The following is a 14,967-nucleotide window of genomic DNA, read 5'->3' as shown; positions in this document are numbered from 1 at the left end:
AGTATGGTAATTGAAGGATCAAGGACCCCAGTATTTGTTGAGTAGGTGCATTTTAAGGTCTTTTTTTAAACTGGCATATGAAGGGTTGAGTCGTAGATCTTTGGGGAGGGCTTTCCAGATGCTGGGAGCCTTTCCAGAGAAGGAGCGAGATTGTGCAGCTTTCTTTTTTAACAGAGGGGGGATGAGGAGGAGAGAGTTGGTACTTCTCATTGGTCGGGTACTGCCTGCTTTATTGAGTTTGTTTGAGAGGTAAAGCGGGGTCTTTTGATGAAGGGCTTTGTACATAATGCAGGCTATTTTATAGGAGGATCTGCCTTCGATAGAAAGCCATTTAAGGGTCCTAAGTCCAGGCGAGATGTGGTCAGAGTGCTTGCAGTCAGTTGTAAGCCTGGCCGCTAGGTTGAGAACAGATTTGATGGGTGCAAGGTGAACTTTGGGAGATCCAGAGAGTAGGGTGTTTCCATAGTCAATTTTCGTGAGGACTAATGATTGGACTACAGATTTGAAATCTTCCGCTGGAATTAAATGTTTGATTTTTTTTTAGATGTTGATGCGTGAAAAGTGCTACTTTTGCTGAGTTTTCTTATATGGGAATTGAATGTTAACTTACTGTTAGTGGTGATGCCAAGGGTTTTTACTGGTTTGGATAAGGAGAGTGAACAGTTTAGTGCACTAAGGTCAGTGATCCATGTTTGGATGGGGAGTGGGTTGTTTTTAGGGTAGAAATGAATGATCTCCGTTTTGTTTGGATTGAGTTTGAGATGGCTGGAGGAGAACCAGGTTTGTATATTACCAAGTTTATATCATGATGTATGCTGATGATGTAATATTTGACCTTACCCCAATTGGACTTCAAAGGGATATTGAAGCCCTCACCAAATATACATAAGAACATTTCTTGATCCCCAATACAACAAAAACGAAGATACTGCCGTTTTGAGGGAGAAAGCGCTACACAAAGTACAATTGGACATTGGAGGGAGAAATACTGGAAGTGGTAAAAGAGTACACATACCTGAGCCGAATATTCACTCAAGCATTACAAAACTCTCCGCATCTTCAGCACATTAGTCGAAAAGCAGACGTCCACGTTGGAGAGCTCCAAAGCTTATATTCCTCTTCAGAAGAAAGGCATTTCCTCCCATTATTACAGGTTTATAGTTCTAAGATGCCACCAATTTTATCATATGCCTTGGAATATATCCCAATACAACACTGGCATCAAGTGCAAATTAAGGAAGGGAAAATTCTATGCAAAATGATTAAAGTCCATCAAGCTGTCCCGGTACAAGCATTACGTCTAGAACTTTCCTTAGTTAGCTCCAACGCCCGAGCCATCCCTAACATCTTAAGATGGGCTTATAATCTTTTACTCTCTGATCCAGGTACCCTAGGATCATTACTAAAATTTGAGACGTTCGAGCAGGATTATACAAAGTATATTTTTAGCCAAAATCTGACTATTGCTTTTAAACTATCAAACTGTACAATTGCACTTCTGAAATTATGGACTCCTGCAGAACTAAAGCTTTTTTTAAAACATCTAACGCCGAGGCTTAGTTTTGACTTGGACATTCAACATTGTTCTAAACTCCATCTTTACGGACTTTATGCGGCGTCCATTGAATATAAAAAATTACAACAATATATCCATTTTACCCTAAGGCATGGAGTTCGGCGTTGTATTATACTTTTACGTCTTGAGATACTCCCTCTTAAAATGTTGAAATCCAAATGGAACTATAAAGAAAATGTTACCAGTGAATGTGATTTTTGTAAAGGAGGAATCTAAGATCTAAAGCATGTTCTATCTATATGTCCAAATCCGATAGTAGTTGAAGCCAAAAAGCGCTGTCTAGCCCCTTGGCTGCGGCGGGGGGGGGGGGGGGGGGGGCGGCGCCGCCGTGCTCGTGACGGAACCACTCCATCACGGCCCGCCCCCTCAATCGAACGTCCGCGGAGGCACGGAATTCCGGCAGCGTGGGCGGGGCGGCCGCGCCGTGACGGAACAACTCCGTCACCAGCACAGCACGTCCGTGGCTCGTGACGGAGTGGTTCTGTCATGAGCACGGAAGAGGTTAAGATTAATTACATTTAGAAACAATAGTTTATCAGTGGAAAGATTGAGTATGTTAGACAAATTCGTTTGGTGGAGATTTACATATCACAATCTGTTCACATTTTTTAAATCGTTTCAAAAATTATATTGAAACATGTATTTTATGCTATATATTTTCTGTTTTATCAGAAAATGTGGTGTTCTCAGTAGAGAACTAAACCAAATGAACTTGAACTATATTACCAAGGGCGGTGTTAAAGTGTAGGACATCTAAGTGAGGTTTGATTTTATAGTACAGTTGGTATCATCGGCATACAGGTGATAGTTAATACCGGCTTGTTTAAGCATGAGGGTAAGGGGTTCCATGAATAGGTTGAAGATAGCAGGAGAGAGGATAGATCCTTGGGTGACACAGAGGGAGACTGGAGTGGGGCTAGCAAGGCTGCTTTGGATTTTGATTGGCTGGGTTCTGTGTTGGAAATAGGAGGTGAACCAGTTGAGGACAGTTCCATTAAGGTTGAATGGTTAACTGTATCAAATGCCGCAGAGAGATCAAGCAGAATGAGTAGGCAGGACTCGCTATTATCCAGGGTATGGTGGATGTCCTCCACTATATTTAGCAATGCCATTTCAGTGCTGCAACCTTTACAGAAGCCGGATTGTAGGGGGTCAGGTAGGTGGTAAGTGTCAATGTGTTTATCCAATTGAAGAAGGGCAAATTTTTCAAGGGCTTTTGAGAGAATGGGGAGGGTTGAGATGATTGACTGAAGATCTCTGCTGGTTTTGTAATCATTAATAGACCATCTCAACAACTATGTGACCAACTTTGTTTCCTACAGGCAAAATTTAATTGATTTTGAAAATATTTCAGAAATATCTTTCTTTCCATTATTACTAATTCTGAACGATCAACAACATTTATTAAAAAACATCTATTACCTTGCAAGAATTTGAACCCATCTCCTTAGACTTCTGTACCACACAGTTCAATGTAAGAAATAGTTAATATGGCACTGTTAAAGTACCCACAAATTGGCATTATTAATACTTACAAAAACACAGTGTTAAGAAATATCAATCTTTGTACTTCAAAACAATGTATTCTATCTTATCAACATTCTTGTGGAATAAGAAAAAAACACGTATGTCTTTAATCAAACTCAAATGCTCTAAATCACAGAGTGGAGTCGATTTCCCAGATTTTCAACTTCACCATAATGCTTTTCTTCTTAAACAATTGTCTAAGTCCTTAATTGACTCTCCTTCGAATCCCTCCCCATTGTGGAAAGATCTGGAACTCTCTTTTTTATCTCCCTTTTGCCTTGATGAATCCCTCTCTTTCACTCATTAGACATGTGTGCTAGCTTCACCTATACATAACACCACTCACAAACGATTTCATTCTTTTATGTTGTTACATCTCTCACCTAAAGACCAGTTTCTTAATTCATCTATTTTGCACAATAACTTTCTTAAAATTAAAAATAAGCCCATTTTTTGTAAGACTTGGAGGAACAGAGGTCTACTTTGGATCCATCAGTTATACTCAAACGATTCCTTTCTTACTTTTTCTGACGCACAATCAATTTATAAACTACCAAATTAATTTTCTACCAAATTTAGGTTGTTGATCCAATGTATAGCTGATTCCTTACTTCTGATATCCTCTACACCATACTCCCCATTCCCTAACCACAGCATCCTTCCCATTTCAACTGCCCAAGCTAGTGCTTCATCTATTCCTCAGTACACCCATTGCACACAGAACTAAGACTCACATAGAACTCGAGTGTGAATCAGAATTTCAATCTTCTTGGCCTATTACCTTTTGGGACAAATTATGGCTGAAAATTCGCAAGACCTCCAGATCAGCCAGCACCACACAAATACTTTTCTTTATATGCAATCGACTTATATTTACACCAATGTCCTTACATAAATGTTATCCCTTCCTTTCTTCAGCTTGCTGGTCTAGTAACGCTCCTCATGCAGACCTATTTCACATGTTTTTTTCTTGTCCTTTCACACATCTGTTTTGGTTGAGAGTATGGTCTCAAATTAACGTCATCTGTCATACTAATTTCCCCTTCTCTCCTGAAATTATATTTCTAGGTACACTATCTGATCACTGGCAGTCCCTCCCTCATAACATGGACATTGTGGATTTATTAATTGCAATAGCTTTCCAACAGATAACAAAAAATTGGAAAAATTCCATTCAACTCTCCTTTTAATCTTGGTGGTACAGTGTATGTTATAACCACTGACTGGACTGTGCCTATGTTTTTCCTATGTCTCTACTCCTGAAAAGAGAATGCATATGGTCTCCTCTTACTATTTTCTTGGACACTTCTGCACAAAACTCTGCACAAAACTCTACCCAACACCACCCACCATCGGAAGAAGTCCCCAAACCACCATGATGCGTTTATAATGATATATTGTTTACTTTTACATATAATCCTATAACATTTGTTTCCTCTTCATTTGGATTATCAAATTTTCGTTTTGCAGCAATATTCTTCATAGTGTTTTTTTGATACTTTGTATAGAACATTAAGCTCCTTTGTTACTTGTTTTCCCTTTTCCCTCCTTCCTTTCTTTCATAAGTCATTATAAGAATATTGTTCTATATGCAACCTCTTCTTTTTCTTGCTTTTTGTTTCCATATTGCGCATGATTTACTCATTCAATATGTATTTGCCTTCTGAATTTTTATATGAGTGTTTGTACTTGGTTGCATTTTTTCCAAAATAAAATATTTCTTTAAACTAAAAAAAAAAGAAGTATCAATCTCTTGCATGGAGAAGTTGAGGTACTCGGAGGCCATAAACAGATGTTCATCGTCTTGTACTGAAGAAAGTCAATTTGGGTCCTGCTGGCCTCTCTAGCTTCACACTGATATCTAATTTCTCTTTGCCTGCTAAACTCTTGGAGAGGACTTTTGTGACTCCTCAATAACCTTAAACCATATGCTGTGTGTAGTGGTTTGCTTGATTGCAATCAAAAAAGATTCCAACAATAAAAATTAGCGTGTTTATCACCAATGATGAATGCACGGAATAGCATCATCACCTTATTGGACATGTCAGAATTAAGCAACATGTAGTATTGATTTGTCATCGATCAAGCCATAGAGTTGGACGCACAGTATTAAAATGCCCTTTATTCTATCAAACCATCCCCGATCTGTTAATCTTCCACTGTGGAGATCTTTATTTGCTCCATTACAATGCAGTCTTTCATAGAGTCCATGTTGTGCTTGTTGCATAACTTTATTAAAACTTAAAGGCTGAACATTTAGGAGGAACATGTACACTTATACAGATGATAATGCACTCCATCCTTTCTCCTAGGCCTTTGCAGATTTTAAACACGTTTTGTTTACTGGACGTAAATTGCTGGATGCATGTAAACAAATCCAGACTCCATGCCTCCGAAATGGTCGTCACGGTGGTGGGACCTCAAAGAACAATACGTGGTACGATATACCATGGCCCCTTGCGCTGTGCCCAACATATTTGTTTTCAGACAATGCTAATTTGAGCCTCAATCTGTCTGAGTTGTCCAAGTTGTCTTCCTTTATTTTCCTTTGAGATCCTTTGTCACCACATTAGGCTTTCAAAGATTCTTCCAAAAGAAGCTTATGGTTTATAGGACAACTAGGACCTTGTCAATAGTGAGACCCCCTCCCTCACATTTGCATACTAAAGATTCAGTATAGTCAAGGGTAGGCGGATTTGGTATTGTTGCTCAGCTCTATGGAATACCCATCCCCTGTTAGATCCCGCCTGTCTACAATGAGACTCGTTTTAGGAAGCGCTTGAAAACATACTGTTGAAGTAATGGTTATTGATTCAAGGGGTCTTTTATGTGTAAGAGCATTCCTCATAACTAAAGTACTACTTCTTTGACATGTTATGTGTTTTAGATGCATATGATATACTACTGGGTTTTACATTGTTTGGAGGAGTGTGTTTAGGGTTGTTGTTTTTCTAGATAAATGTGTTTTGGAGAATAATAGCAGACTGTAATGTAAAAGATACATGTAAAGAGACTGCTTTGACTGAGATTAGGATTAGGGATTTTAAGCAGCAGGCAAATAGAAAGAAACTCATGTTAGAGTGAAGAATAATTGAGGTAACAGTTTGACGTTTATGACATAATTTTGGGCGAGTTAACTGGCAGATAGCTGGGCAGCATTGGGAGCACCAGTGTCTCCCATACATGGCTGTCTGCCAAATTCAAAAATATCTGCCGTGTTGGAATACTTTCTCTCTGAAGTCGCATCTGCCCCCATGACAGGAGCCAGCTTGGCAGGAAAAATGAAGCTATGGTGACTCTGCTTTTAAATGTTTTCTCTAAAGACCGACCTCCAAAGGGATGGATCAATGTTTGGAGAAAATAAAACCCAGGAACCAAAAAAACACACGCACACTCACACTCACACTCTCTCTCTCTCTCACTTTCTCTCACACACTCTCTCTCTCACACACACTCTCTCTCTCTCACACACACTCTCTCTCTCACTCACACACACTCTCCCACTCACTCACACACACTCTCTCTCTCTCTGGGACTGCCATTGTTAGCGGTAGTCTAATTGACGGGGCACTCTAAAGATATCGGCCCATCACCTGCAATACCGCCAGCAGCAAGTGTGCTCAGCAGCATTGCTGGCAGTAGAGCCCATGTTGCTGGTAACCTCCTGAATGAGGCAGAGGAACCCAAAAAAAGGCAGACAGGACATCAACTTAAAAAAAATCTATTGTTCCCATCCTCCTCTAAATGATCCCAATAATCCTCTTGATTTCAGTTGTACTGCATTTAAATAGGCCTGTTGTGCTTCCATCTGTGATAAATGCTGAATTCTTTAGTTGCAGTCATTGCCAGTTTCTGCAATGTCAAAAGATTTGGTAAATGCTGATATTTTTTTCGTTTCATTGTGTTATCCAATGTTGCTACTAAGTCACCGTGTTTGTGGCAGTGGTTGTGTTCTTGAGTCCTAATCTGCTACACAGTTCAAATGATTTGCAGCCTTAATAACTGAGACAGTGTATTGACATTCTACTTTGTTTTGCCAAAGGAATTGTTTGGAAATTAACATTAGCCTTTTTATTGTCTTTTAAATAGAAACATACAGCTTTTGCAACTTTTTCTAACGACAGTGTAGCAGCTAAGGTATGTACACAATCACCAGTTTTGTTGTTATGATTTTTTCGATGTGCTTTGTTTACTCTGAAATGTCAGTAGGTGTTTCATCTGAGTTAGCAACCTTCACAGACATTCTAATGCTATTATGGTAATAGTGTCCACGTGAGTTATCGTTAACTGGCTTGTTTTCTCTCTGCAATTAATATATGCATACTTCTGTATCTTTCTTCTAATAAGGCTGCACATATCCAAATAAGCCACATTCCCACTTCAAAAAGTAGTCAAATGTAAAATGCCATCATCTGTCTCACTGAATGGTAATCCAAGCAACACCAGGAACATTTAGCCATTATTGAGCCTCATAGGTGAGGTGAAGCTTCAGTATTGCATCATGTGTGACATACGTTTTACCTATTAGTATTTGTAACATCTCTAAAGTTTGAGTGGTTTCATGGGTCTGTGAGTTGCACCACTCTGGGCTGAAAGTGCAACGGTGGGTCTTGGAACTTTAAGGGCAAATGTTCTCTGGTGGCAGTTGATCCAGGCAGGCGATGGCTGCTCTCTTATATTAAACCTCCTGCCTTACAACTTACTCCTGATGTCCTGGAGCTTAATTCAGTCCCTTAACACAGAAGGTCCTTATGCAGTGTAGGGAAGTGGCCACTGGATTCGCTCTACCCAACAGCACGTATACATAGTGCTATGCTGGAGGAGCGGAGCTGTGCTTGCCCCTCTTTCTTCCACACTGTAGAGCCCTAAAAGATTAACTAAAGAATGCTTTTATTTGTCTTTTTGACCTATAAATATGCCGAGTTGTATACTGCTGTCACAGTCCATTAGGAAATATTAAAGTAGCATGAAGATGCCACACATTACTTTGGAGCCTAATTAGTAAAGTGTGAGAACCGGGGAACCCAATATACCCTCAGAGGCTTGGGCAATTCAAACAGTTGCAAGTGAAGGTGCCTATAAAGGATTTAGTTTTTTTAAAAATTCTGTAATTATTTATCAAGGAGTTTCTCTGCGGGTGAGTCTAATTAGAACACGAACACAATTATCAATTGACAAAACCAATAAATGAATAGGAAAAGCAAAAACACGGAAATATCTGTTGTTGAATATACTAAAATATTTATATGTATGAATCAAGTTAAAAAGGCATACAAATGAACAATTAATTCAGCAGTAAATCATGAAAGAGGTAAAGACCAATTAATCCTACAATTCATGAATAAAACATCTATTCAGTGGAATCACAAATGACATATCTCCTAATGAAAATAATGGTCACTTGAACACATTGTGTTTCGGAAGTAGATGGTGGAGTCGACGTTTTGGTCTTAAGTGGCGTCAGTCCATCAGACCAGCTTCAGGACAGTAGATATTGCATTTGAAGAAAACCCCTTTTCTGACTGAATGGACTCGACACGATGAAATCCTTTTCGTGGAGAAGAGCTTCATACCGCTTATATCAATAGCGGAGCTATCACTGATCTACAGATCAAGGTCAATCCAGCTCGGTTGCGGCACTTTCAGAGGGAAGTCAAACACCCTCCAGTCACAATATTTTAACAGTGACTATCGATCAAAATGTTGTACGACTGCTGGCGTCAGTCCGAAAACAAGCGTAAAAAGTAGTCTGCTCTATGTCCTAGACAGACTAATGATCAATATCCCAAGTAACCTTCCTTGTTTCCCTTTTTTGATGATTCCTCACACATAATGGTACCTTGCTCTGCCTTTAGAAACAGACTGTCTTTAGAAACATAGGAGACTATGATTCGCTTCTGCCATGTCTTCATCACTATGTTATGTGGTAGGAAGTTGAAAATTCACTTATTGTCGTATAAAATTCATTCGGAAGAGCATCTGGGCTTGCTGCCTTTCCACTACGAGGTCTATTAATTTGTGAGATGATTTCTTCCTCTGGACCTCTGGACAGTACAAGACCTCCTTTCAGGAGGTCTTGTACTGTGCTCGTCAAACGTGGAAACTATTTCTCGGCTAACCACTCTCTCTGATCTATTCACCTGAAACCACTTACTTATGAATATATACCCTTGAAATATTTTAGGGAACTATCTACAGGTCTATCCATGTTTTCTGACTTATTTCTTCATCCAAAATCATACTCTATTTAATTACGCCCTCTGTCTGCTCTTGCCGCTCCTCTCACCATACTCTATCTGGGTTAGCCTACTGGCATGCCATTTTGCTGTGATCCTATTCTCAATCTGGATAATGGCCTCACGTTTCAGGCACGGCATCCTCTTGACTGCCTCCATTCCATCTTCTGAGGTGGGGACCAGCAGCTCTCTTTCCAACACCCAGATCGATTCCTCAAACCTCCTATTGTTCTCTTGCAGCTTCCTGGTTTTGATAAACCCCTGCTTGCAAAGAATCCCTCGGGCTACTGCCTAATGAGTCCCGTATTATCATCAAAGGTGCCTGTTGGACTTGGCCCTTTTTGCAGGGTCATCCCTGAACTTTTTGCCTTCCTCCTGTATTTTGTCTGACCTGTTTTTGTTGGTTTTATGACTCTGGGCACTTTACCACTGCTGAACAGTGCTAAAGTGCATATGCTCTCCCTGTTGTAAATTAATGTGTGGATTAGTGACTCCATGATTGGCTGGTTTGGTTTACCTGTCAGACCCTAGTACAATGCACCGGGAGTGCCCAGGGCTGGTAATCCAAATGCTGCTAGTGGGCTTGCAGTATTGGTTGTGCCACCCACAGAAACTGCCTGTAAAAGTGTGTCGAAGGCTTGCCATTGCAGAGCCTGTGTGCAATCTGGGACTGCCATGTTGACTGGGCAAGTGCGCCCACTTGCCAGTCCCTAAACCTTTGTCTTTTCTTCATATCAGACACCCCTATGGTAGGCCCAAGGGCAGGGTGCATTATAAGTATAAGGTAGGACATGCCCTGGTGTGTGTGGCATGTCCTAATAGTGAATTACAGCCATATTCGTTTTTCACTGTTGCAAGGCTACCTGTTCTCCATAGACCAGAATGGGCAGATAGATTATTACATTGTATAATCCTAACTGACTCAGGGAACATGGTAGAAATTCGAGTTTAGTATGCCTGAACTCAGAATGATAAAACACATCTTTTATTGAAGTTGGTTTTAAAATTCTGTGTTTGAAAATACCACTTTTAGAAAGTAGGTATTTTCTTGTCTAACTATCCAAGCCTGCCACTGATAGGTTTTGTATTCCTTGTCTGGAGTTTGAGTGACAGGGGCTGGGGGATTCCAGGAGACTGGGTGAGTCAGCCCAGTGGTGAATAGAGCGATCTGCATCTAGATGGGAGGGAGGAGTTGCACCTGTGACCTGAATAGGGCTGTGCTTTCCCTCCACAATGCTGGCTCCACCTCCTGTGGTGCGTCTGATGTCTCTGCCCTGCGCTGGTGAAAGGAGATAAGGAGGCATGTCAACAGAGTGCTCCAGGGCTGTGCCTTCCCTCCACAATGCTGGCTCCACCTCCTGTGGGGCGTCTGATGTTTCTGCCTTGCACTGTGAAAGGAAAGAAGGAGTCATGTAAACAGAGTGCTCCAGGACTGAGCAGAACTGGTTTGGACTAGGCAAAGGCCCCTCTGCCCTCAAAGGACAAAGGATTTGGGGGTATAGGAATTGCGACTCTGATCCCAAGAATTTAGATCACTTTTGGACAAACAAGAAGAAACCTTTGCTGAGGAGAGGAACCTGAAGAAACTGAGGAGAGACTATCCCTAAGCTGAAGTGCTGCTTGGGGGTTTGGCCTGCGGTGGTTGCCCGACTGCCAAAGAAAGGAGAAAGGTCTTGGTGTGCACTTTATTCAACTTGTAAAGGATCTCCAAGGGCTTGAGAGAAGAGCTTGCCTCCTGCTGAAGTCTCAGGGACAACAGACTTCACCCCCAGCTCCCCAAGAGTACTTTGGAAGTGCCTGCTGATGTCTTGGGCCTTCTGAGGGACTGCGTGTCGCAAGGAGCTGGAAGCGTCTCGCAACGAGGAAGAAGTGTGTCGCCGTTGCTGCTGCTGCCGTCGCATCGTGGATGTCGCCGCTGTAGCTGTCGCATTGCACCGCATCGAGAGAAGCGCCTCGCAATGAAGAATCGTGTCGCCATCGCTACTGCTGCCGTCGCATCTTGGATGTCGCCGCTGTACCTGTCGCTTCGCCCCGCATCGAGAGAAGCGTCTCGCAACAAAGAAGTGTGTCGCCGTCGCTGCTGCTGCAGTCGCATTGTGGACGTCGCAGCTGTAGCTGTCGCATTGCACCGCATCAAGAGAAGCGCCTCGCATCCACGGAGAAGCGTGCCGCCATCCGAGCTGCTGTCGGAGCAACACGGAACAAGGGTGTCGCCGCTGCAGCTGATGCATCGAGTCGAGACTTCTCACATCATCGGAGAAGTGTGCCGCAACAACAAGAAGACGACTGCTTTATTTCTTTGCACCAAAATTTCCACGCATCACCATCTTTGCAACACTTTAATTGCCCTGCGTGTCGCATCTAAAGGTACATTGACTCAAAGTGTCGCATTTTAAGATCTAAAGAGAACTAAGCAAATTCTATCATCTTAAGTACAGTATTGTGGATTTTTGTCATTTGTAGTCTTGTGTTAAATCTATATAAAGAATACTTATTTTTGATTTAAAACCTGTGTGGTGTCCATCTGTAGTGTTTTCACTGGATTACTGTATGTGGTCACAAATGCTTTACACACTGCCTCTGAGATAAGCCTATCTGCTCGTGCCAAGCAACCACGTAGGTGAGTAGGGGTTATTTTAGGAGTGTACCCCATTACCCTGACTAGAGGCAAGGGTCCCTATTTGTCACAAGTACCTACCTGTGCCAACTAGAGACCCCCAAATCTAACAGTGCAGACCACAGATTAACACTAAAATAACTTTTGCTCTCCTCCCTTAACACATGAATGCATCCAGGTGTGATAGTCATACCCTGTTCACTGTACTACATGGGATTGGCCTGCATGACAGGTGATCTTACTCCTAATACGACTGCAGGATGATCAGAACAATGGACCTGTATATGTCTGACCTTGACATTATTTAGCAATGATATATCTGCTAAAAAGTAGTCGATCCTGGTGGAGCTCTGATATGTCATTAAAGAATATTCACTCTCTTCTAACACTCGCTTTATTTTACACCACACATCACACAAATAAAAATCAAGCATGAAGTTCCGTAAGAACTTTCCTACTTTGGGAAATCCTGCCGCCTGCCTCTTTGATGATCTATCTAGTGCTATCTCGAGACAAACATTGAAATCATCCCAAATCACTACTGGGGCTGCAATGCCCAACATGTTTTCACATAAGTCGCCAAGGGGAGAGGTGTCCTAGCAGTTTGGGCCATAAAATCTTGCTCATGTGAATTTATACTGTCCTAGAATCATCTGGCCTATGATACATTTCCCTGAACAATTAGTTTTAAAATCTACAATATTTATACCAATATTATTCCTGATAATGAGTGCTACACCCTTGGTATACTGGGTTTGTGTAGAATAGACCACCTGATGAGCCATGCTTTATCACAAGAGGCCCTTACATTCTGATGCAGTCAAATGTGTCTTCTGTAGAATTATAATCTGTGCCAGACTATTTTGCAGACACTGGCTAATCAACTTTGCCTCCTTCAAGACCGTAGAACATTGATGTTCCACATCAATATCCTCATCTCCTTAGCCCCTTTACTCATTGTGCTTGGTGTCCACCTATTCATAGTCTACTTTGATAGTTCATATGCCGAAGAAAGAAAACCAACTGATAAGAAAAGGAGGCTGGCCTTGAAATAGCTGAGATGGATACAAGGACATTGTTTCATTTTTTTATTTGTTTTCTCCCCCTTATGCTAGTGCCCTCCTGCGGTAAACCTCCCCCTGCTGCTAGTTGTGGCATATTCCTCTATGCCAATTTGGGCCTTACCAGAGAAAGATATAAAGATATAATAAACACTAATAACTGCCATGCTTAACCCAGCTCCACACACAAAAAAGACAGCAAGGAAGGACAGAAGAGAAAGGAAAGACTAATTACAAATGTGACCTAGTGGTGCACAAGGTCAAGTGGTGGCACAGTGCATTCTTCAACTCCAGGGCGAGCTCTGTGTGAGATCATCAGCTTGGTCAGTTCGTCTAATGTTATGCATCCCATTGGTCCACATGATTCTGAGCATGGCAGAGAACCTCAACTGGGCCTTGTCATTTAACTTCAGCAACTCCCCCATCCTCTGTCTCAGCTCCTACTGCCTCTGTTCGGTAGCCTTACAACCGTCCGATCTGATGGATTATAAAAAAACCTTCCCTCTGCCAAATCCCTTTTGTCTCAAAGCCCGATTCAGAATTAGCTCCTTTCTGCTGTATGACAAAACATTGATACGTTTTTTCCTGGGTCGTCTTCAGCCCTTCAAAAGCTTAAAGGGATATTTATGAGTTCTTTGTATTTCTGTCACAAAATTGACATCTGGCTTACCCCTCAGAAGCCCCTCCCCTAGGAGATTAATCACAAAATCTTTCAGGTCTCTCCCCTCTGCTTCCTCTAGAGCATTAAGAATCTTAAAAGTATTTCCCGGAGACTGATTTTCTAGTTTTTCCAACTCCATCTTGTAGGTTCTGGTTCTGCAACTTATATGCTTTCCATTCAGTGGAATTTCTTTTTGATCTATCCTCTCCACATTTGTCTCACGCAACATAGTCCTCTCACAGACCTCCTCCAGCTTTGCCTCCAAGGCGTGACAATCTCCTTGAATACCCTTTTGTTTTGTTTCCCAGATTGAAAGCCACCTCTGCATCTCCTGACAAAAGAATCTTCTCATCTGGTTTTGAGAGCACTGGGACATCCACCCTGGCAGAAAAAAATATTGTCACCTGCTTTGGTGATGATTCTGCCTGGTGTAGAGGGCATTCCATGTTGTGGCCCTTGCTGGTTAGACGACTTAAGGGCCGGTATCTATTCTCCTCTGGAACCCCACGCTGCGTCCCTCTCCCTGTATGACGTCCAAGAGGGAAGCTCGCTCTCACCCCCCCCCGCACCTCTCGAGACGATTGAGCATGTCCCACCCCTGGCCAGATTGATCAGGTTGTTACATGATGCAGCAGTTTTATCTAAAAGTGGCCGCTCTCAAACTCTATCTTCCCTACCCCTTGTTCCCCCCCCCCCCTCCCCCTCTATTTCTGCCCATGATTTAAATAAAAGAATGGACTGAGGGAGTAACTTTAGGTTTTAATGGAGCATAGTCTGATGTAGTTGATTTGTGTTATTTCCTGCCTATAGTTCTCATGGACCCTTTTAGCTCTCTCGCTGCCTCTGTACTCTGGAACTGCATGGTTTAGATGGCCTACTGCTGCGTTCCTGGATCAATCCCACATGCCCCAAAAAATCACAACCCCCCCCCCAAAACTGCCTTGAAAGGGGAATAGATAATACATAAGCGGGGCACAAGAAGAAAAAAATTATCTATCAATTGGTGCCCTTGCAGACCACTGCGAGTGCTGTGTGTACATATGTCATGTCTCACAAGTGTAGCGTCCACAGTTTCCATACATATATATTTTCATCTTTCGTTTGTGACCAAAGTCCTTAGTATGAATGTCTTCCTCAGACTTGGATCCGAGGTTGGTCATTGGGCAGCTTGGTCGTCATGGCTCTTCCAAACTTTAGAGTTGCAGGGCTTTCCCCTGTTGTGAGTGGGGGTTGAACGTTGAGCTCGAAAAGTAGTGTTCAAACAACTTTAAGGTCGAGCTTCTCAAATG

General features: G+C 42.0%; 1 protein-coding gene across 3 annotated transcripts in view; it reads left to right on the top strand.

Moving 5' to 3' along the window:
- RNPC3 (RNA binding region (RNP1, RRM) containing 3) overlaps positions 1-14,967 on the top strand; it is a 231,179-nt gene that overhangs the window by 39,564 nt on the left and 176,648 nt on the right. For all 3 annotated transcript variants that reach the window (XM_078668497.1, XM_078668514.1, XM_078668506.1), the window contains exon 2: positions 7,193-7,240. In XM_078668497.1, coding sequence (XP_078524623.1) covers positions 7,193-7,240 — 48 coding nt within the window. The remainder of the gene's footprint in view (positions 1-7,192; positions 7,241-14,967) is intronic.

Source organism: Lissotriton helveticus, chromosome 1_2 (assembly GCF_964261635.1).
Source record: "Lissotriton helveticus chromosome 1_2, aLisHel1.1, whole genome shotgun sequence".
Classification (NCBI taxonomy): Eukaryota; Metazoa; Chordata; class Amphibia; order Caudata; family Salamandridae; genus Lissotriton; species Lissotriton helveticus.
The sequence above is the reverse complement of the archived record's forward strand: the minus strand, read 5'-3'. Positions and strand labels throughout refer to the sequence as shown.